At 45.0% G+C, this 24064-nt stretch overlaps 1 protein-coding gene across 3 annotated transcripts in view; it reads right to left on the bottom strand.

The window, feature by feature from the left end:
- FUZ (fuzzy planar cell polarity protein) overlaps positions 1 to 24064 on the bottom strand; it is a 129226-nt gene that overhangs the window by 28647 nt on the left and 76515 nt on the right. For all 3 annotated transcript variants that reach the window (XM_083162389.1, XM_083162387.1, XM_083162388.1), the window contains 3 exons: positions 22545 to 22651; positions 6923 to 7002; positions 1361 to 1462 (listed from right to left, as the gene is read on the bottom strand). In XM_083162389.1, the coding sequence (XP_083018515.1) occupies positions 1361 to 1462; positions 6923 to 7002; positions 22545 to 22651 (289 nt within the window). The remainder of the gene's footprint in view (positions 1 to 1360; positions 1463 to 6922; positions 7003 to 22544; positions 22652 to 24064) is intronic.

Below are 24064 nucleotides of genomic sequence, written 5' to 3'. Positions count from 1 at the left end.
GATCGCCGATGGCTGCGGGGTTTAGCGGCAGCAGAATTTGAAGAAAAAAATATTTGAAACACTGGGCGGCCCTTTGATTGGTGAGAAAGCTCTCAGCCAATCAGAGGCCTCACATTCAGGCGGCCTCTGATTGGCTGAGAGAGCTTTCTAGCCAATCAGTGGGCCGCCCAGCACTACAGGCCCCCCCCTCCCCGAACCCGCCACCAACGCTACGGCACCTGCTCTCCAAACCCACCATGCGATCGTTCATACAATTCAATAAATATTATGCGCAGCACATACAAACCAACCAATAGCAGCAATCAGGAGTTTCCCACTTGTTATTGGTCCTCACTATGCTGCCATTTAAGGTTGATTAGTTTAACAGATTTATCAATTCTATAATGGCTCCAGCTAGTATGAGAGGAATATTAGCAGGGCTATTTTTTAGCAGGCTCCAGCAGGAACTGAGGCCCTTATTCTAGTTCACTCTTTCTGACAAAATATTTCTTAGATGGACAAAACCATGTGCACTGCAGGTGAGGCAGGTGTTACTTGTGCAGAGATAATTAGATTTGGGTGGTTTGTTACACCTGCCTCACCTGCAGTGCACATGGTTTTGTCCATCTAAGAAATATTTTGTCAGAAAGAGTGAACTAGAATAAGGGCCTCAGTTCCTGCTGGAGCCTGCTGAAAAATAGCCCTGAATATTAGGTATTTCATGTTCTGCTTTAATGTTTAAAATGGAAACTCTGACGTGACAAGTGTTAGGTATCTACAGATGTCAGCTGCTCTGTTCATCATGTTTACAAGTCTGTAGCCCATGACAACGCAAGGTACTGATGAAAGTTTACAATTAGTACAATAGTCCTTCTAGGTAAAAGCTTGCAGAACCAACGATGTTCTAAGCTCAAGCTTCTGCTATTTCACGTCTTCTGAGTTTTTAATGGGAAGGGATATTGGACGATCATGGTTACAGGAATTATGACAAGGATTACTTTATATTCTTTTAATATGAATGCGAATTTCCTAGGAGACACACTTTTTTATTGGACTTTGGTGACTCTTCTCGCCTTTGCATAAGGGAGTTTTTTGCATATTGAACTTTAACTTCTGAGCGCTGCTCACACATCTTGTTTTTTATTCAATATACATACATATATATATATATATATATATATATATATATATATATATATATATATATATATATATACACACACACACACACAAACATACATACACACACATATATAATTTTCTCCCGTCATTTAAATTGGGCATAAAACATATTTCAAAGAATAAAATATGAAAACAACAACAGACTAGTATGTTATAAGGTTAGTTATGGAGATAGTAGTATAATGTACACAAAACTTACTGTTCTTCCCATCATGGTGCTCGGTGCGGAAGTAGCGAGAGATGGCGAGCGTATAAAAGGATCGTAGTGCTGACCTGCGCCGTTCTAAGGTTAATTTCAGCTCTGTGAAGACAGTGACATTCTGCATTACACATTGGCATAGAATACAATTATGTGCAACATAAACATATATATAGAAACAAAGAAGAAAAGTTGATTATAGGAGACAAAAACAAAAAAACAGAACTAGTCAATCTCCTGATATTTGGCTGTTGATTATAGGAGTCAAAAATTATTAAAACTTCTGCTGGCTGCACTGCCTTATCAACACTTTCTGTACCATTGCTCCCCTGTGCGAACATGCAGGGGAGCGAAAAGGACTAGAATAAGGTCCTAAATGGTCTTACATGCCTGTAATGATAATTACCCACTGGTGGGCAACAATGTGTCTTACTCCAGATGATTGGCAGCTGGTGTCTCTAATACTACTTTCAGACCGCAAACCCGTGTCTGACCCTGCATTTTGAACACGGGTTTGTCCTTGCAGAGAGCCGGGTCAGACGCTTCAATTACCCCTTTCACACTGCACTTTAACCCGGGTTTTCCTAGGATTGGTGCTTACACACTGAACCCGGGTCTGTGCTTTAAAACCTATGTGTGTCATTAAAAATTGACTTTTTTCTGGCTCACAATAATGATGTCACAAAGGAAATAAAAGTGAGGGGTGGAGATTGTTCAAAGCATTGCAGCAGCAGCAGCATGGCAGACTTCTCTGACCTCATGGATGTTTGTGCTTTGATTCTGTGTGATATAGGTGTTAGCAGGCAGCAGAGTGTCACACTGTGCAACATGCTGTACACTTTTTTCATGCTGAGGAAAAGTGCCCACTTTTGCTGGAAAGCAGGCTTCCAAAGCGGGTAACAGCAGGCTGTAAGTGTGGAGTGCAGGCTGGGATGGTGCCTGTGTCCCGTGGTCCGCAGCTCCAGCGTGCTGCTTGACGGTTTCCGGGGTCAGACTGCTGACCTCACAGAAATCCACCAATAGCAGCATTTCAGAAACAGCAGTGTCGGATAACACGGGTCGGGGCCTTTCTGACCGCACATAGACACGTGTTAGAGCCGTGTCCGACCCTGGTAAAGACCAGGGTTCAAAAGCCGTGTTGTTGAACACGGATTTTCTGAGCGTGGCGCTATCAAACCGCACCTTGACCTGTGTTTAGGCCCCGCAAACACGGCAATAACCTGTGTTCACATTGCGGTCTGAAAGTGGTATAAGTGAGTGCCCAAACCCGCTTCTAGCGCTCCATATGATGCTGGCATTTGCAGCGCTAGACAGGGAGTCTCTATGACAACACAACTTCCCTTAGGCAATCGAACCGCTCGTCTGTTTGTATCCCTCGGAGGTAACAGCGGGGTGGTTATTGTGGGTTCCTCTCCCATGCACCGGGAGTGCGAGATGGTGGTGCAATGAGTGGAACCAATATGCCGGTTACGACGTGGGCTGGCGCGTTTCTCGGCTCAGCCGTTTCTTCATGAGTTTTTATAAGGAAATACGAAAGCTTGTTGACCGATGGACAAAGTGAATTGAAAAGCATGGAGTTATGCAGAAAAATAATGCCTTTTATGAAAGCTGGAGAACAAGGTATCCACTGCGCTATCTGGTGAAGCAGCTCAGTTATAATAGTAACATGGTGGTGGGATAAGCGCTAGTTGTGGTTAGAAATGAGGAAATGAGGACCATAAGAGAACAATGGAAGAATAGAAATACCTGCAAGGGGCTGGTGAGAAATGAAGTGAAAAATGTAGTTGAAATAACAAATAAATAAATAATAAATAAATAAAAATGTTTAAAGTAAAAACTAAAAAAAATAATAATGTAAAATGCATATAAAAATAAATATGATAAATAAAAATTAATTATATTTTTATGTGCATTTCAAATTATTTTTATTTATTTTTTAATTTAAAAATGTTTTTTTTTTTTTTTCTTATATTTTTTAATTGTATTTATTATTTCAACTTCATTTTTCACCAACCCCTTTCAGGTGTTTCTATTCTTTTCTTATTGTCCCCCTTTCCCCTTTTCTAACCACAACTAGCACTCAACCCCACCACGCATGTATTTTTCTGAAAAATGATTTAAAAAAATTCCTCAGCCAGAGTGCAGATCATTTTTGACTCCCGTACATAAACACAGATTTTAAAATGCAACATGCTGTATCCCTCCCTTAAATATAGCTGTGCAGCGGGACTCGTCCTCTTGTGACAATAGACGTCGCAGCTGTAATTGCTAATGAAAGTGCAAATGTGCCGCAATCCAGTCTAGCAACTATACGATGCACGTTAGACAACAGAAGGGTATAATCGCACATTGTCCAGGACAGAACAGATATCACTATCAGAAGATAATTCTGTTGATTCATATAATGAATAGTCAGTGCAGCAGTATTAGGTGTACAGTAAGATAATCAGTCACAGTATATTATACACAGCTATGGCAGTACTCGGTTACCAGTACAGTAAGATAATCAGTCACAGTATATAGTATACACAGCTATGGCAGTACTGGGTTCCCTGTACAGTAAGATAATCAGTCACAGTATATTATACACAGCTATGGCAGTACTCGGTTACCAGTACAGTAAGATAATCAGTCACAGTATATAGTATACACAGCTATGGCAGTACTGGGTTCCCTGTACAGTAAGATAATCAGTCACAGTATATAGTATACACAGCTATGGCAGTACTCGGTTACCTGTACAGTAAGATAATCAGTCACAGTATATAGTATACACAGCTATGGCAGTACTGGGTTCCCTGTACAGTAAGATAATCAGTCACAGTATATTATACACAGCTATGGCAGTACTCGGTTACCTGTACAGTAAGATAATCAGTCACAGTATATTATACACAGCTACGGCAGTACTTGGTTACCTGTACAGTAAGATAATCAGTCACAGTATATTATACACAGCTATGGCAGTACTCGGTTACCAGTACAGTAAGATAATCAGTCACAGTATAAATTTTACACAGCTATGGCAGTACTCGGTTACCTGTACAGTAAGATAATCAGTCACAGTATATTATACACAGCTATGGAAGTACTTGGTTACCTGTACAGTAAGATAATCAGTCACAGTATATGGCAGTACTCGGTTACCTGTACAGTAAGATAATCAGTCACAGTATATTATACACAGCTATGGCAGTACTCGGTTACCAGTACAGTAAGATAATCCGTCACAGTATATAGTATACACAGCTATGGCAGTACTGGGTTCCCTGTACAGAAAGATAATCAGTCACAGTATATAGTATACACAGCTATGGCAGTACTCGGTTACCTGTACAGTAAGATAATCAGTCACAGTATATAGTATACACAGCTATGGCAGTACTGGGTTCCCTGTACAGTAAGATAATCAGTCACAGTATATTATACACAGCTATGGCAGTACTCGGTTACCTGTACAGTAAGATAATCAGTCACAGTATATTATACACAGCTACGGCAGTACTTGGTTACCTGTACAGTAAGATAATCAGTCACAGTATATTATACACAGCTATGGCAGTACTCGGTTACCAGTACAGTAAGATAATCAGTCACAGTATAAATTTTACACAGCTATGGCAGTACTCGGTTACCTGTACAGTAAGATAATCAGTCACAGTATATTATACACAGCTATGGAAGTACTTGGTTACCTGTACAGTAAGATAATCAGTCACAGTATATTATACACAGCTATGGCAGTACTCGGTTACCAGTACAGTAAGATAATCAGTCACAGTATATAGTATACACAGCTATGGCAGTACTCGGTTACCAGTACAGTAAGATAATCAGTCACAGTATATTATACACAGATATGGCAGTACTCAGTTACCTGTACAGTAAGATAATCAGTCACAGTATATTATACACAGCTATGGCAGTACTTGGTTACCAGTACAGTAAGATAATCAGTCACAGTATATATTATACACAGCTATGGCAATACTCGGTTACCTGTACAGTAAGATAATCAGTCACAGTATATTATACACAGCTATGGAAGTACTTGGTTACCTGTACAGTAAGATAATCAGTCACAGTATATTATACACAGCTATGGCAGTACTCGGTTACCAGTACAGTAAGATAATCAGTCACAGTATATAGTATACACAGCTATGGCAGTACTTGGTTCCCTGTACAGTAAGATAATCAGTCACAGTATATTATACACAGCTATGGCAGTGCTTGGTTACCTGTACAGTAAGATAATCAGTCACAGTACCTGTACAGTAATATTCCTTTTACACCAAAAACCCTGGTCGGACCCTGGTCATTGAACACGGGTTTTTCTAGGGTCGGACCCTGCTTCATACCCCATTTACACAGCAACTTGACCTGGGTCAGACCAGGGTCTGCACCATTTACACTGGACCTGGGTCAGCGCTGCCTTTCCTTGTGGATGTCATTACAAATGGCCTGCAGAAGCAGCACCACATTACCGCCCTGCACATCATCACCCCCCCTAGCAGCATCATCACCCCCCCCCTCCCCAGCAGCATCACTCTCCCCCAAGCATCAAATCACCCCCCCCCCCCTGATCATCATCACCCCATTCCACCCCAACTCAGTGCAGGGTCCAGCCTCCAGGCAGCGGGGTCCGGCAGTTCAGGGCAGGCGGTCCATCCAGTGTATAGGAAGTTGCCGATGGGGTCCCTCCAGTGTATGGGAAGTAACCTGCGGGGTCCCCTGCAGCGGATGGAAACTAGTAGCGGTAGTTCCCAGCCACCACAGGGACCCTCGACGGTTACTTACCATACGCTGGATGGACCCCCTGCCCACCTACACTGACGGACCCCGCTGCCTCCACGTCCCGACCCGTGGCTGCAGGGGTGAGTCCGCGGCTCCGTCTTCCCCCTCAGCAACCTGACAGCTGCCCCCCCTCCCCCGCAGCAGCTGGGGACAGCTTCCCCAGAGCTGCATGCCGTGCACGGACCCGCTGCGGGTGCCTCAACCCGCAGCGGACCATTTACACCGGGCTCTACACAGGTCCAGACCGTGTTCTACCCAGGTAAATGGACACAGCCGAAGGTCCAGATCTGACACGCCGCTGACCCAGATTTTTCGGCGGTGTAAAAGGGGTATAAGATAATCAGTATATATTATACACAGCTATGGCAGTACTTGGTTCCCTGTACAGTAAGATAGTCACAGTATATATGAGTGATCTGGCAGGGCCAGTGTTCTCCGGTAAGAACAATAGCGTATTGACTAGATTATTACTGCATGCAGTAAAAATCTAGACGGCGATAGCAAAACACAGGGCCGTGCATCGTTATCGCACCTACTACACGGAGCGATGAAGGGTCATTTTCGAAGCCATCTAGTCAAATTAAGTCAGTTCGCTTAGAAAATTACACAATCGCTATGTGTGTAGGCCCCATAAGTACCATAAATTGGGTCCTCTATCTTGTTCCCTCAACCCCGTCACCCCCAGGGCAGTTGCCAGGATTTGTCACTGACAAGCTGTGGCCAGGTCATAAAATGATGTGGAAACAAGCAGAAGTGTTTGCTCACCTGTTCTTTGCATATCTTCCACAGGATGCGCCTGCACCGTGCATAAGCTTTTATTCAGGTCCCGGTTGACTAGCAAGAGCCTACAATAAGACAAACAGTACGTAAGGTCGACGACAGCGACACAAGAATCAGGCGCAGGAGCTTCCAATTCAGCATAGATCTTGTACTTTTTGAAAGGAAGGTTTTTTCTATTCCGCACTGAGTGCTCCTTTGTGAAGATCACATTTCTCTTAACTCTTATTTTTTATATACATTTTTCTTATAGGTTTGTTATATGTAACCCTTTAGGCTTTTTAGCAAAGGTGGTGCTACTCTGCTCTAAATGTGTAGATGTATATTGGAGAACGAAAAATGGTAGAGATGTTTTGGGTGCACAGTAGGGGTGAAATGTAATAGGATGAGAGATTCAGAACGTGAGAGATTTGGTAAGAAATCTCTCTCTTTTTTTTTAAAGCGGCAATCATTTAAACTGCAAAACCAGTTTAATTTTGCAGTGTAAATGATTTCTGCTTTAAAAAAAAAAAAAAAAAAAAATGGAGATTTATTACCAAATCTCTCACGTTCTGAATCTCTCATCCTATTACATTTCACCCCTAGTGTGCACCCAAAACATCTCTACCATTTTTCTTTCTCCAATATATATCTTGTACAGGTTGAGTATCCCATATCCGTGCATCCGAATTATTCCAAAACCCGTGTTTTTTTGGAACAATTCGAATCCCCCCCCCCCCCCATACCCTTTTTTTAGACTTACCAAGTCCCCCGGCGTCCATGGCAGGCCTTCGGCATCCTCTCTGGTGCCTGGGAACTCGCGCAAAGCACTACTGGGACCCCTGGAGACGATGTTGAAGGCCTGCTGTGGACTCCGGGGGACAACGTGGACGCTGAGGGCCCACAGGGCACCACCAGGGGACAGGTAATTCTGTTTAAAAAAATGTTATTCCAAAAACCGGAAAATTCCCTTATCCGGAATGCTCGTGGTCCTGATCATTTCGGATAAGGGATACTCAACCTGTACTGCAATAATGACCATTTGATCAGACATGTTTGCAAGCATTCTCTTCTAAAACACCTGGACAGAGGCTGCATAAATCAGTGTTAAAAAGAAAATATGTAATATTTATCTTCTGCTGAATATATTGTGAAGACAAGAGGAGGATTGCAGCGCGATGATGCTATTTTGGAACTAGTTTTCCAAGGCAATGTATAGCTACTGTGTTATTGGGTATGTGTCATTGGATTGACCCAATTTAGGTGAACATGCATTGGGACGACCACTGATGGTCGACAGGCCAAAGGTCAACATCTGAAATAGATCGACATGGCTAAGATCCTGAATGTCAACATAGTCTTTGGGCATGGAGACTTTCTGCGTTTGGCACACTGGCCCTTATTCTAGTTGACTCGGACGGATGCGTATTTCGGACGGCCACCGAGTGTTCTTAGCCCCGCCTACCGTACGGATCGCTAACACTGTCCGAATGCGGTAAGACGCCGACCGAACGGACCGCAAGTGGATATTTCATGTGAACACCTCCTCCATCTGTGGGAACCTCCCTCATCCTCCGATGGTCGCCGACCACCGAATGATGTACCGAGTGGTCAGGCAGCACCGAGTGCTCCAGACCACTCGGACATTTCTCTGTGCGAACGCAGGGCTATGGGCGGGCATCCGGCTATGTTAGCTGTCCGCCCCCTCACACGTGCGTCACGGCCGCATTACCATACGTACGCCCCGCGTTTCATGGGATTGCCCATGAAACGCGGGGCGTACGCATATGTTAATGAGCCTAAATAGCCCTTCATGCCCCTCTCCACCCCCTGATCGGATGGTTCCATACGATCATTTTTTGTACGGAACTCACGCCGTGTCCGTACGTGTGAGGCGTTCGCACATGCGCAAACACCAACCATTGGCCGTCCGTCCGCATTCTGAGCCATCCCACTCAACCAGAATAAGGGCCACTATTTTATTCTCTCACCACGCTGTAGTGGATGGTACAGCATGAAATACCACCATGAGAAACACTCATGTCAACCTTTTTGACTGTTGACCTTGCCACTGCCGACCTAATGCTTATCAACCCATTTCAGGAGCTGTGTAAATTGGTGGCACTATAACATAATAATATTGTTGCAGCGCAGATATTCCTAAAGCAGGAAGTCTATAAATACAGTATGTGTAACATGGACCCTGCATACATCGGGGGACCCAGACCGGCCCAGCTAGACTTACCTAGTGCTGAGAGTTCACCTGTTCTGTTTCTGTTATACCCCTTTCACACCAGCCTAAATTCCCGGGTTGAGTCCGGGAACAACCCTGTACTACCGCTGGTGTGAAAGGTTCCCAGGAAAGATTACCAGGCTAATTTGCCGTCAATCCAACCCTGCTAGGTAGCAGGGTTGTTCCCGGGTTCAACCCAGGGACCTGGCTGGTGTGAATGGGGTAGGGTATATTTACCCGGGTTGACTGTCCTTGGTGTCCTGTCCGTCCAGGGATCCACGCAGGCGTCGGGCGCAAATGATGGGACAGTCAGTGTATGATGATGACGCAGCTCTCCGGCGGCAGTAAGGGCGCCGGAGAGCTTCGTCATCTTCATCCGCCGCCTGTGTTGATCCCGGCCTGCGCGGAGGACCAGCAACCGGGGTGAGTATTCTCGCCACCTCCCGCCCGCCTCCACCACCATCCCGCCGACTGCCCGCCTCCTCCCCACCTCCTACCGGCCTCCTTCCTGCCCCCTTCACACACCAGAAAATGCAGGGACTTTTCTGGTGTGAAAGGGGCCAACCCGGGAATGGCCCGGCATGATTCCTGGGCCATATTCCCTTGTGGATCCCTGCATTTTCTGGTGTGAAAGGGGTATTAATGTAGTGGGAGGTATTAATGCATTTATTTACTAACATGGGAGTTCTGTTGAACATGGGATGTTGCTATGGTCAGATTCTATCAGATTTATCTTTTAGAAGGCGCTACATAAATAAGAAGTAGATTCTGATTGGATGCCCATAGCAACATCTTATGTTCAATACAACTCCCATCTCAGTAAATAAGGGCCTAAAGGGGTGTACACACGGAGCGATCCTTCTAAGCAATTTTGACTACATAGTCAAAATCGCTCAGAAGGTTAGTAAAACATCGCTGGTAAGGTTAGACAAGTCGCCCTCTGGGCGATATCAATGCACGGCCTTGCTTAAATGATGTACACCCCTTAAGACATGAGGGAGACAGGACATTGTAGATTATGATCTAGATGGCATGTACTGTACTAAGCAAAGACTGATGAGCTTTCTGATGAATATATGTGGCAAGCAGATTATCTAGTTATATTACACGGGATGGTGACCTTTCATATTGTCAAATAAAATGTGTGATACAAGGGGCCTTATTTTAGTTCACTCTTAGAGGAAAATTCCTTCTCAAATGGACAAAACCATACGTTTCCGCTACCCCGGAAATGACGCAGATGCCGGAAGGCATCATGCGTTCCACTGCCCGAAGCGCGTGCGTTCCACGCGGCTTACGGGCATTAATACAACTGTTTGGGACCCCCGTTTTTGGCCGCAAATCTGGCTACCAGACCAGAGGGCCCCACTACATATATCCAATTGGATTTAAAGTCCTTTAGTAGCAGGGAAATTAATGTTTGGAGAACGTTCCCTGACTTCCGGTTTTCCCCTTACTTCTGGGGTTGTCCTAATATGTGCAGGGGTATAAATATCGGCTTGATGCGACTCCTCTCCAAGCCTTGAAAAAGACAGGTTATCCTGTCGAAACGCGTTGGCCGGAGAGGAGCCTTGCTGTACTTCATTTGGGGAATTCACCATCTGTATGCGGTTATGATTGGGGTATAAGGCCAATACCCCAGTCACCAGGTACCATGTTCTTTCCATCTGGTGTTTCCCAACCTTGATTTATGTAAATAAAATTGGACACCCCTTTTTTTGAAAGAGGTTTTTTCTGTCTCATCTTTTTATATATGGTGCAATCTATGGATACCTACTGCACTTGAGAGACTGGGTTCCCTTCTTAATAAAAAGAAACCTTGAAGCGCCTGTGCCAGCAACATACATTTGTGAGTACGGTACGCATCCAGCATTTGAGAATCCACACGTGGTGAATTCCCTTAGTGTTGTAAAAGAAACCTTTATGAGCACAATTCTCATATCTTGAGCGTTCGTACGGGTATGCATTTGAAGAACCCTCTCCCGACTGTTGTGATAAGAATATCTCCCAATAATCAAGGTCGCTTCTAACCTATTATCACAATTTCTTTTCATTTCATTTTGGATGTGTTAACACCTCTTCATCGCCCCTGGTCCCTTTCTCTACAAACTGTATCCACACGGGGTTGAGTGGTGACCCCCTTCCTTCGGACCGGCAGAAGAAGAGTGACTGCGCCTTGGGACTGATAACTCTTGTTCGTTTTTAATGCCGGGCCGTGCGGAGTAGCTGTAGCAGATGGCTCAGATGCCTCCTGGCTGCCTCTACCCTCATCTGTGTGTAGCGTGATGTCAGAGATGCTGCTGGGTCGACACCACTAGGACGTCGTGGGCCTAGGTCGACATGGGTCAAAGTCGACAGGACATTCGGTCGACAAAAGCATTAGGTCGACAGTTAAAAGGTCGATATGGATTCAATGTTTTTTGCCCCGAATGTTGACACTGTCGACATGTACACAGTTTCAAGTGCTTCGCTCGCAATGCGTCGGGCACACTATTTTATTCGCCCACCACGCCCTAGTGGTGCATGAAATATGAAATAGGGCATGAAATACCGCCTGTCGGCACATGTCGGCTCAAAAAAAAAAAAAAAACAGTGAAAAACCCCATGTCGACCTTTTGACTGTCGACCTTGCTCATGTTGACTTAATTCTTGTGTCAACCTAGACCCAGGCCGACCTTGCTGCCTGTCAACCTAGTGGTGTCTGCCCAATGCTTGTCGACCTAGTTGCTGTAGACGCAATGACTGCATCCCAAATAATTAGAGATAAAGATTAAAATGAGAGAGAAACAATGTATAAATCATGAAGATGTACAGATGATTATGTGTAGCTGTGGATATACAGTATGTGGGGGTTGGCGCTGCATGCCTTATTACTAAATTACAGGGGATCTCTTGCCAACAGAAGTGCAGAACAATGGGAAGTCAGGGTGTAGGTAGGTAGGTAGCTAAGAATAGCCTGTGAGTCCTCACGCAGTTAGCAGAACAAGTCCAGGGAACGGAGCTGCCCAGGTAATGAGAATACAGACACATAATTGTCTGATCTGTATTTCAGTTTCTAATGAATGTCTTAATCACGGAATACTATTAAAAAAAATTATATATATAATATATATATATATATATATATATATATATATATATCTACAAACAAAAGAAGAGTGGGCGCTCCGATAGTGTGTTACCACTTTTTATTTGAACAAGAAAGATTAAGAACAATCAGGTAGGGTCACGTACCACAAACTGCGGCTGTTACCTGCCGCTGGTATGCAAAGTATAAGACAAACGGTTGGAGAGGTTACACTCCTTACAGATTTCGAGCACACGATCACAGAGACGATAGGCCACGCCCCTACGCGTTTCGTCACACCGGACTTCGTCAGAGGGCTGGCCTAGCGTCAGACTCAGTCCTCTTTATATAGTATCAACACATATGTAGCGAGTTTGTGCACTAATTGCCTGTCAGATTCTCTGACTCTAAAACATAAAGTGGCATAGTTTCGGCACATATGTGGCGAATTTGTGCACTGATTGCCTGTCAGATTTTCTGATTTACGGGAACATAAGAAAATTCTGTGTTTTTAGGATGAAGTCCCCTAACATTATTCGCAATTGTGACACAATAATATCATAATGTGGAATTACAATATAAAACTACAATATAAACGGATTGTATAAAAATACATACATATGTCATAAAATTATTTTAAAACATTTAAAAAAATATTTTTAAAAAGGTTTAAAAAAAAGAGAGATCATTTTTAGACTCTAAAACGTACTCTCTAAAATATATCAGCGTAACTAAGGCGCGTGTAAGTAGAAATAACAGAGAAATTTCACAGGATTAAATTCTTAAAGACAGGAGTCTGACATATTAATACACACCTATCTATAGAGTGACAGCAGCTTATGCCAAATATGTTACATAATATGAGTAAAACTACGAAAGAAATAGCAGAGAAATTCACAGGACGAGGTTCTTAAAAACAGGATTCTAACTTTTTATCTTAGGAATGGAGTAATCTCCATCACTTCATTCAGACCTATGGGGCACAGCGTGTCTAACGCGTATATCCAGTATGATTCTCTTTTAAGGAGCAGGGTATCTCTATTGCCAGCTCGTATATCCAGAACTACATGTTCTAGTCCCATAAATTGCATGCCATCTGGACAACCGGCTTGGCAGGTCTTAAAGTGCCGGGGTACACTGTGGGATAGAAGGCCATTTTTAAATATATATATATATATAGTGGAATGACCGCACTCTCACCCAAAAGGAGACAGCAATGGGGTGCCCAGCAAGGGTACATGCAACAGCATGCCCCAAGAAATAATCAAAAAGTATCCACACCTGGGGGTATGGAAGCAGAGCACTCTCCAAAATCACAGATCAGCCTTGTGATTAAAAAAAGATAAGTTTTTAATTCCAGCTGGGTCAACACAGCATAAAGCAAAAAGTATACAAGCCCCGACGTTTCGGTCCCAACATGGACCTTTATCAAGGAGCCTACAGGTATACAAGAAATACATATAGTTGGTACATGTTATGCTGAATAAGAAGACATGTACAGGTATGCAAACCAAAACATAGTTACGTTTTTCAATAGAATATCATGTAGTCAGCGGCGCAGGAACAGCCTGGACATGGGCAGGGTCAGCCAGCTGATCTGACTGCCCTCCCGTCCGGCTATTTATACCAGAGGAGAAGGGTTAGGAGCTGGGAGGCGCCACAGACTCTGGTCTGAATGGCGCTATAGTACTTCCGGTGAAACCGGAAGTGCGTCGGCCGGAAGCCGGCGCTGGAACGCAGCTCTGGAGCGCACAGCTTACGGGAGTACGCCGGGCTGTGCGTAACTATGGTTACAGGTTGTTAGAAGCACGGTGTAGTCATAGCAACAAGGGATAACTAGGCTGGAGCCAGATTGCGTCAACAGGGTTGTTATTAAGTGGCCGTGCAGGCGTTTAGAAACGAGGTATAAAGCCGGATAGGTTAACTGCAAAAACCAGGGTAAGGGGGAGGAATGGGAAAGGTGTAGAACAGGTAGTGGTAAGAGTCAATTACAAGAAGTGAAATTGAATAGAGATGAACAGAATAAAAATAAAAATAAATATAAATAAAAATAAATATAAAGAACCCCAAGCGTGATTAGTTATTATGCACCGTGAGGTGTGTTAAAGAGGTAGTGGACTCGGGGACTCCTAGGTGTCCACCGTGGGGTGGGGGTACGGGTATTGCCCGTTTATAGTGGTGTTGCAGGAAAACTAACACCAAGCAAATATTATAGGGGATATGGATGGATGGTGAGGAGTGGGTTGAGGGTGATGCAGATAAAGAGGGATCCGTGGGGGAGTGGTGGGTAAAAGCTAAAAGGAATACCAACGTAGGCCTGTAGTGGTCTTTCGGGGTCAGTGTCGTCTAGATATATGTGACACCGATGGATATAAGGATATAAAAAATCATGAAAAAAAAATCATGAAATAAAGTGAAAAGGAGGTACGTAAAGACTAAACACAGAATATAAGCACAAAAATATATATAAAAAAACAACAAGGCAGAGTGTGAGAGTCACATAAGGTGGGGTGTAGAAGATGCTGTATAGGTACATAAATATATGTTATCGATGGTAAGGTCACAGAGATGGAACATATTATTCATCAATCAAATAACTTCAGACCGTATCAAGCCTAGATGATGCATAAATAACAATAAAGACTTAAGTGTGTCTAGTCGATAGATCCACCTGCTTTCCAGTTTTCTCAGTGCCAGTCCACGGTCGCCTCCCCGTGGGGGGGGATGCGGTCATCTATTAGAATGAACTTAGGTCTACAGTCATTAGGTCGACCCCACTAGGTCGACTGGCAGGAAGGTCGACCTGACTTAAGGTCGACATGGGCCAAGGTCGACATGACTTAAGGTCGAATTTGCATAAAGGTCGACATGAGGAAGGTCGACTGGTCATAAGGTCGACATGGGTATTTCACTGTTTTTTGAGCCGACATGTGCCGACAGGCGGTATTTCATGCCCTACCATCCACTAGGGCGTGGTGGGAGAATAAAATAGTGTGCCCGAAGCATTGCGAGCGAAGCGAGCGATGCGAGGGTCCGATTCTCATTGCCAACTGTGTCCATGTCGACTGTGTCGACATTCGGATAAAAAAAACAGTGAAAAACCCATGTCGACCTTATGACCACTCGACCTTCCTCATGTCGACCTTTATGCAAATTCGACTTTAAGTCATGTCGACCTTGGCCCATGTCGACCTTAAGTCAGGTCGACCTTCCTGCCAGTCGACCTAGTGGGGTCGACCTAATGACTGTAGACCTAAGTTCATTCTGACAGATGTACCGCTTCCCCGTGGGGGTGGGGGTACCCAGTCAATAATGCGGCAACGAAGGCTGGAGTTTTGGTGTCCCGCCGCCAGGAAGTGGCGAGGTACCGGAAGTTCAGCTTTTTTGGTATCTAGGGCAGCTCTGATCGAGTTGCGGTGATTCGCCATCCTTTCCCGGAATTTACGTGTCGTCATGCCGACATAGGCAAGACCACAAGGGCAATATAGGAGGTAGACCACGTGGTCCATTTGACAGTGCAGGCGGTATTTTATTTTAATGGGTTTGCCTGTATGGGGGTGTGGGAAAGTAGAGCCTGGAGTAAGGCTGTTGCAGGTTGTGCAGCCGGCACATCGAAAGCAGCCTGGTCGTTTTGAGTGAAGCCACGTTGGATTTGCGTCAACTTGTGGGCTTGTAGTGGGTCGCATGAGGAGTTCTTTTAGGTTGGGTCCCTTTTTGTAGGCTACCATAGGTGGGCCATATTGTTGTAGTTTGAGCGACTGGTCGGATGCCAGGATAGGCCAATGTTTCCTGAGGCTTGTTTGGCCCTTGGGTGAGGTGTGGTCGTATTTATTGACAAAAACCATCCTTGGTGGTTTTGGAGTCTGTATCTCAGATTCGGAAGGGTTCATCTTTTTCTTTGCCTTAAGTAGGCATCGCTTGAGGGTGGTTTCGGAGTATCCCCGCTGTTTAAAACGGTCAGTCATTTCAACCAGTTGAGTGTCCATTATTGCATCATCTGTATTGTTGCGCATAACTCTCATATACTGTGAGATTGGGAGGTGTTCTTTCAAGGTTGATGGGTGCTGGCTTGTAGTCAGGAGAAGGGTATTCCTGTCAGTAGATTTACGGTAGAGGCTGGTATGTAGTCTACCTTCAGATATTCGAACGTTAATGTCCAGAAAGTTTATTGAGTCTTCATTGATGAGGTGTGTGAACTTGATTGGGTGGTCCTTGGAGTTTAGTAGGTCTACCATGCCGGTGAATTCTTCTGGCGAGCCTGCCCAGATGAGGAACACGTCGTCGATGTATCTCCTGTAGAATTTGATCTTGTCCTGGTAGTACGGTAGGATATACGTGTGTTCATAGTCGAGCATGTAAGTACACGCATAGGAGGGTGCCAGGTTCGACCCCATCGCGGTCCCTGACACCTGGATGTAATACTTCCTCTGGTACATGAAGTGGTTGTAATGAAGTATGGCTTCAGCTAATTCAACCAGGAAGTCTGTTGATGGAGTTGATGTTGGGCGTTCGTCTAGTCTGGTGCGGAGTGTCCGCAGGCCGTCCGTATGTGGTATCACGGTGTACAGGGAGTTCACGTCCATCGTGGCCAGAAGTACACGTTGTGAAGAGATGTCAACCAATTTCAGTTGTTCAATGAAATCCGAAGTGTCTCTTATATAGGTGTCGCTGGAGGTAAGAAGAGGCTGGAGGTGGCTGTCGACGTAGATAGCCAATGGCTGTAGTAGGGACCCACGTGCCAAGATAATAGGCCTGCCAGGCGGGTGAGAGTGGGACTTGTGGATCTTGGGCAGGGTATATATAATAGGGCATATCGGGTATTCTACCGTGAGGTATTCGAATGTGTCTTTGGTGATGCAGTTATTGGTCAGTCCTCTCTGTAGGATCTTGTCAATGATTCTTTTAAATTCAGGGATGGGGTTGTGCTGTACGGGTTTGTAGGTATTAGTGTCCTCTAACTGTCGGACCACTTCAGAGTGGTAGTCAGACCAGTTTTGCACTACCACCGCACCCCCTTTGTCCGCCGGTCTTATCACTAGGTTGGGGTTCCCCTTGAGGTCTTTGAGTGCCTCCCGTTCCGTTTTAGTGAGGTTGTCATACCTGGGTTTGGCGGGTGTTTGTTGGGTGTCCCTTTCAACAAGTCTAGTGAACGTCTTGATGCTGGGGTTAGTAGATAGGGGGTCATATACAGACGGTTTGTGGAATTTGGATCTAGGAATTCCAGGACTGCTGTCAGCGAATTGTTCTTGTAGCCTCAGTTTGTGCCCAAATTTGTAGATGTCTATGGTAGTGTCGAATCCGTCATGGGGGTGGGTGGAGACAAATGAGAGTCCTTTGGAGAGGAGTGAAGTCATGGCAGGTGTCAGTTCAGAGTCAGAGAGGTTGAATACTAATTCTGCACCTGCTTGCGTATTCTTTTGCCGGAGACGACCGCAGCGGGGGTGTGGGCGCCGCCCCTGCCTCTGGGGGGTTTTCCCGGTTTTGTAGAACTGCTGGGGCCTGCGTCTAAAAAATCAGACTGAGGTTCTGATTGTTCAGTTTCAGACGCTGAGGTGGAGGAACCAGTGTTGAACTGGTAGGGATTTCTCTGTCGTCTCTGGCGGAACGGGCGTTGTGGGCAGGCGGATCCTGACTCCCCAACCAGCCACCTGTAGACGGTGTGGTTACGGTAGTCCGATGTGACTACTGCTAATTTATTGTGTTTAAAGGAAATCAAGTCCTGTTTATACGTTTCAATCTGGGTTTTAATTTTGTCGATCAGGTTGGTATTTTTATCGGTTTTTATGGTAGCCAGATGGGCGTTACCAAACTCTTCTTTGTCCTGTTTGACCTTTTTGAGTTCTACTCCTACTTCCTCGACCACAAGTAGCATAAGGTCGAAGCAGCATTTATTAAGAACCCCACACCAGCGACTGCAGAATGTGGGGTTCCGTCTCCCGATGGTAGGTACGTTAGAGACCCTGAAGCCCCTGGGTATAAATTTATTTCGGTAATACTCCGACAGGAAGTGTCCGTGTAAGGACAAATCAACCTCTCGTTTTTTAAGTTTCAGGAGCCTTTGGTAGAGGTCAGTGGGTGATTCATTGGGTAGTGAGTCAAAGTCAGAGGCGTCGAATAAGACTTTGTCGGCGTCGTCGTCGGTGAGTGAGACTATGCCGTGTTCGGCCTGTGAGAGAAGGAGGTCGTCTAGGAAACCCCCAGTGGCCATAGTAGGTGAAAAAAGAAAAAGGAAAAGACGTGGGGGAAATTTAGACACAGATAGGGGGAGACAAAACAGGCACAGACACAAACAGAAGTGGGGAAGGGGGGTACGTATCCTGGTAGATACAGTAGTGGGCAGCATTTTTCCCGAAAATAATCGGATAATGATTGTCCATGTAACATAAAATCAATTTCTCTCTTGTGCAGTTTCAATAGTCTCTGATAGATATCCTCAGCATTGAGGCTTGTATCTCCAAGTGGTTCAGCAAACAGCACTTGTGAACACTCCTCAGCTGTGAGGCTTAAGGCCCCCATACACTAGCCGATTTTGGTCAGATTTTAGCCAGATCAGTCGGATCTGGCCGAAATCGGACCAAAATATGGCTAGTTTTGATGTCCCCTCAGATCCGATGCGCGGTCCCGTGCGCATCGGATCTGCGTCGGGTGGTCGGACCTGCTGCACGTCCGACCACCCGACTTGGGACCTAGTGGGGCGGCACGGCGGTGGAGGGAGAAGGGGGGGCTGAGGACGCTGCTGGGGACACAGGCGGCATAGAGCCGGGCAGGGGGAGCTGGCGGGAGCTGTCAGTACTGAATAAAAAAAAAAAAACCCATACAATGAATGGGCGGCCGGTGATTGGCTGAGCGCTCTCTCAGCCAGTCAGCAATTGGCTGAGCGCGCGCTCAGCCAATCACAGGCTGCCCATTCATTGTATAGGCTTTTTTTTTCTAGCACTGACAGCTCCCGGCTCTATGCCGCCTGTGTCCCCCGCAGCGTCCCCAGCCCCCCCTGCTCCCACCAGCATCCCTGCTCTGTAGCCCCCCCCCCCCCCCCCTGCTCCCCGGGTTTTTCACATGTGATAAATCGAGACGATTTATCACATGTAAAAAATGGCACATCAAGTGCCAATCTAATCAAGCTCCCCCGGGGAAGCTCAGGGGCGACTTGTCCTAAGGACAAGTCGCCCTAGTGTATGGGGACCTTAAGTGTCTCGCCTTTAGGTAGCACAATACTGCCAGGAACATAGATCTTATCTGTATCCATATTTTCCATAGGTACCATCGTGCACCAATACTTCCACTTAGGAGTATGTACTTAAGACAGTCACAATGTACTCACAAAGTTAATCTCTTGGGGTGCCTTGTCCCTTACAGCGATTTTCACTCCAGATCACTGTGCAATATGCACTATATATATATATATATATATATATATATATATATATATATAGAATAATTTTAGGGGTTTGGTTCATTAGGTCATCAGTGGAAAAGTTGGCATGAAAAAAAAAAAAAGTTGATTCAAGCAAAAAAACAAACAAAAAACAATCGGCATAAAAATGATCAATACATGAAAAAAGTCAACTTAAGTTATTTTTTCTCGTTTTTTTTAGGGTATCAATTTTTATCTTGTAGCTCATCAGGCTTAGGGTAAGGGGCCTGATTTCCGCTTGAGCCGGTAAGCTGCGAGTGCCGCGCCGCTGAGTCCCGTTGCTACCATCGGATGGGATGTGTAAGCGAAGACATGTCGCCGCTGCAGGAGACTGACTTTTATTTGCAGCCGCCAGGACATAGACAGCACACTTTGTCCCACCCACCTATCCATGGGGCGATATCCGACCTTGCTGCCGTCCGCCCCGATCCCTGCAAACGGCTGGGCGACTACGCAAGTCGCCAAAGCCGTTTGCAAAGGGGACCTGCACATGCGCATCCAAGGCCTTCCGCGTGTGCAGTCACAAAAACATTCGGGCCCCGTCCGAGTGGATTAGAATCACCCCAAAGGCGGCTTGTTTGTTCTCAGTTGTAGCTCGCGAGGATGGTAAAAAGTATGAAAAAGTTAGAACAATTGGTGAACCTACACAAAGGAAGTATGTCAATATACCATTATGTTTTTGAAATAGTGAAAATATTTTGTAGACTGCAAGTCATTCATACTGTGACGAGTCATAACGAAGTTTGTGCTATGAAATGACAGTTTGAGGAGACACTGCCCTAGTGTAACATACCCAGAGGCAGTCAGTGATTTTACAATAAATCACTTCTCAAACCTGTAAGGACCTGTATTTTTTAAGAATGAAGTAATATATTGTAGACTGCACTAAAGGACACACACGCACGCACACACACACACACACACACACACACACACACACACACACACACACACACACACACACACACACACACACACACACTTTGGGTTTTTATGCTACACAAGCAACACACATCTGAGGTTCATTTGTATAGCAGAAAGGAAATCAGGGTTCTCAATTGACCATGGATCTTATTCCACCAGACGCCACCTGCATGGCCGCCTACCCCCTTCCCCCCCACGCCGCGATGCCCCGCACAGCTGCAGATAGATGAATTGCGTAATCAGACCTGACCACTGGGCTGTGAATTCAGATTATGGAATGAATTTGCGCTCATGTGCGAGGCCTCCGTGCGATAAAATCCAGCGTCTTCCTTCTTCACTGGCCATTCGCAAGGTGATTGACAGATGACTGGCATTTGGGGGTAGCAACCCGGTTGGTTAATGGGAGTGTCACAGAAATCGCTGGCGAGGATAGGCGGTTTCAAGAGTTAGATTTCTGTGAGTTATTTTGTTTCTGTGCAGGGTAAATACTGGCTGCATTATTTTTACACTGCAATTTAGATTTCAGTTTCAGCACACCCCACCCAAATTTAACTCTCTTTGCACAGGGTTACATCTGCCCCACATGCAGTGCACATGGTTTTGCCCATTTTTCAAACAAATTTGTACTGAGCTCAGATCTGAATAAGGCCCTAAGTTCAAACAAACATCTAACTAAAAAACAGCTGCTGGAGGACGTACTGGATTGTATACAAACTTCAATACGTTGATAAACATTGTAAAGGAGTCCAGTATACACCAGGAAAATGACCCATATTACTCCGCCCAGTGGATTCATCATTGATTCTTTTTTATCAGTATACATTTTTTATTTTTTTTATATATTTTTTATTATCATTTTTCCCTTACAGGTGCCACTTGTGTATGTTTATTTGTACGTCATTTTTTACATATATTTTAATGAATGTATTGATGGTATGACTCATCTTTTATATGAATAAATTTGCATTAAATTGAAACTTTCGAATATTCATTTAGACTGATTGAGCCATTATTTATCCCTGTTTTTTTTTAATTAAAACTCAAATTGGTTGTAAATAAAGTTCTACCTTTCTGGGTGTGTGTGTGGATAGCCCATACTTGCCTACTTTTGAAAACTAGTTTCAGAGAGATTATAGTTGGTAATCGAATTTTGCAAAGCACCTCCAAAGGGCGTTTCTAGTTCCAAAAAGGGAGAGATTGTGAAAACAGGTTGTGAATGTGGCACCTAGAAGCGTGGGTGTGTACTGCTACATCTGAGGGGAATCTTTTAAAATGAGTTAAAATGACTTAAGGGCCCTACATACGCAGAGATGTGTGCCAGAGATACGGGAGATTCAGCACAAGAGATTTCACTCTCTCAGATAATGAGCCACATACAGTGAGATTTGTGTCAGAGATACATAACAAGAGATTCAGCACGGGAGATTTCAAATCTGTTACAACTGTCACAGAAAGTGACGTAAAAAACTGCACTTCATCACAAAAATAATGTTATATGGCAATTCCTAAATAAACTTAAAAACATTAATTCACTTAATAAACATTGGTGGCATAAAGGCCCCCCCCCCAGCAAATAATGGTTAGTGGCAAATAAAACAATTTAATCATTGGTGGCCAGTGCCCCCCCCCCCCCCCCCCCCCCAAAAAAAAAAATTTAATCATTAGTGGCCGAATAAATAAACCTTTGAAATCATTGGTGGCCAGTGGCCCTCCCAAAAAACCCTTGTAAATTATTGGTGGCTAGAGGAATTTCCCTTTTGACTGTCAACCTAGACACTGTCAACCTAACACTTGTGTCGACCTAATGACCTAGAACCATGTCGACCTAACGGTGTCGACCCAATGCTTGTTGACCAAATTGCTGTAGACCCAATGACCGTATCCCTATCCCGTATTACTTATCTTGGAAGTAGAATTGCTGTGTTACATTACTTATACCCAGAGTCTGCAGCGTATATGAAGCTGATGACATCAGCTGATGACAAGTTCTTACCCCAATATCCCACGGTGCAGCGGGAGAGAAGCTGGGAAGGATCTCAGCTGTACTCCTAAGCAGGACTTAATGGGATCCACGACAGGTTTCCAAAATCTTTCCACCATCTATAAAGTGAGATTAAAGTAATATGTATGTACTCAATGCCGGATACAGTTAAAGACACTGAACAAATTAAAATAACTTAAAGAAGTAAATAAATATATATTCTTAAGTATATCTAAAAAGAGCACTCAGATGCAATTTCTGTCTGTGTGTAACATAATGTACAAATAAAGCTTTACCAGCTTTGAAGGACTTCGGATTTACAATACAACTTGCAAGCAGAAAAAAAAACTTTCATTGTGGGTTAAATGTGTGTGAGCCTTGTCTTGTGATATATGTAATTGTGAAAATACCCTACATGTATCTTCATTTTTTGTTTCTACACCCAGTAAAGTTCATTACTTTATGGGTAATATAGGAATTTTTTCTAATTGATTAATTAAAGGTTATATTTTAAAAAAAGGTCTACACATCCATTTTCACCCATTTAGTGCCCCCAACAAAAGTCTTCTTTTCTTATGTGTATTTTCATGTTTCTCCTGACTTAGGGGAGCACCTCCTACCCATTATCTCTTATATATTTAGCCAGATCTGTCACTCATCCCCTGTGTAGCTAACGCTCCCGCCCAGCTGGATACACAAACCCGCCCCCCTTAGGGAAAGGACCAGTGTTTTATGTGTATAACGTTTTCATGTGTATGTCGTTCCACCCCCTTGACATCACCTTCCCCCGCCCAGCCAGGGCTACAGTACACGCCCACCCTCCACCATTACTCCACAGCCACCATCCACCATTACTCCCGCAGCCCCCCCCCCCCTCTGCCAGCAAACCCCCCCGACACCCATGACCCCCCTCGACCCCCCTCGACCCCCCCCTCCCCCCATTCGCGGGACCCCCGCGATTCGCGGGACCCCGCGATCCCCCCTCCCGCGATTCGCGGCACCCCCCGCGACCCCCCCTCCTGCGATTCGCGCCCCCCCCCCCCCCCCCCCCCGGAATTTTTGGACTTTTATCAATGTCTTGCCCACATACCACTATTATACAGCCTCCTGCTCTCATACACCCCCTTACTCCCTCCCAGTGCGAGGAGACGCTCACCCACTGCCGGGAGCTGCATACTGTCCCCCACCCTCCTTCAGTTCTAGGGATGCCCATCGACCATCAATGATTTCAAATCATCGATGGTTTATGGCCGATGTTGAATACTTTTGCCATCGATGTGGGAGGACCAGATGGTTTCTCTACATCAATGGCAAAGGAGAACCAATCAAGTTTCAATTTTTTTTAAGGTCCCGGGAGACGGAGCATAGCTCCGCCCCCCCACACCCGGAAGTCCCGCCACCGAGTTCTGATTGACCCACGGCCTATTCAGTCAGATATATTGGATGACCATCAATAGCTACAACGATCGATGGTTATCCAAGTAATATGTTACTACTATCGATGGCATGGTGCAAAATCGCCATCAATGCCA

Source organism: Crinia signifera, chromosome 19, assembly GCF_055691185.1.
Source record: "Crinia signifera chromosome 19, ASM5569118v1, whole genome shotgun sequence".
NCBI classification, from domain to species: Eukaryota; Metazoa; Chordata; class Amphibia; order Anura; family Myobatrachidae; genus Crinia; species Crinia signifera.
Note: the sequence above shows the minus strand (reverse complement) of the source record. Positions and strands in the feature narration are given on the sequence as shown.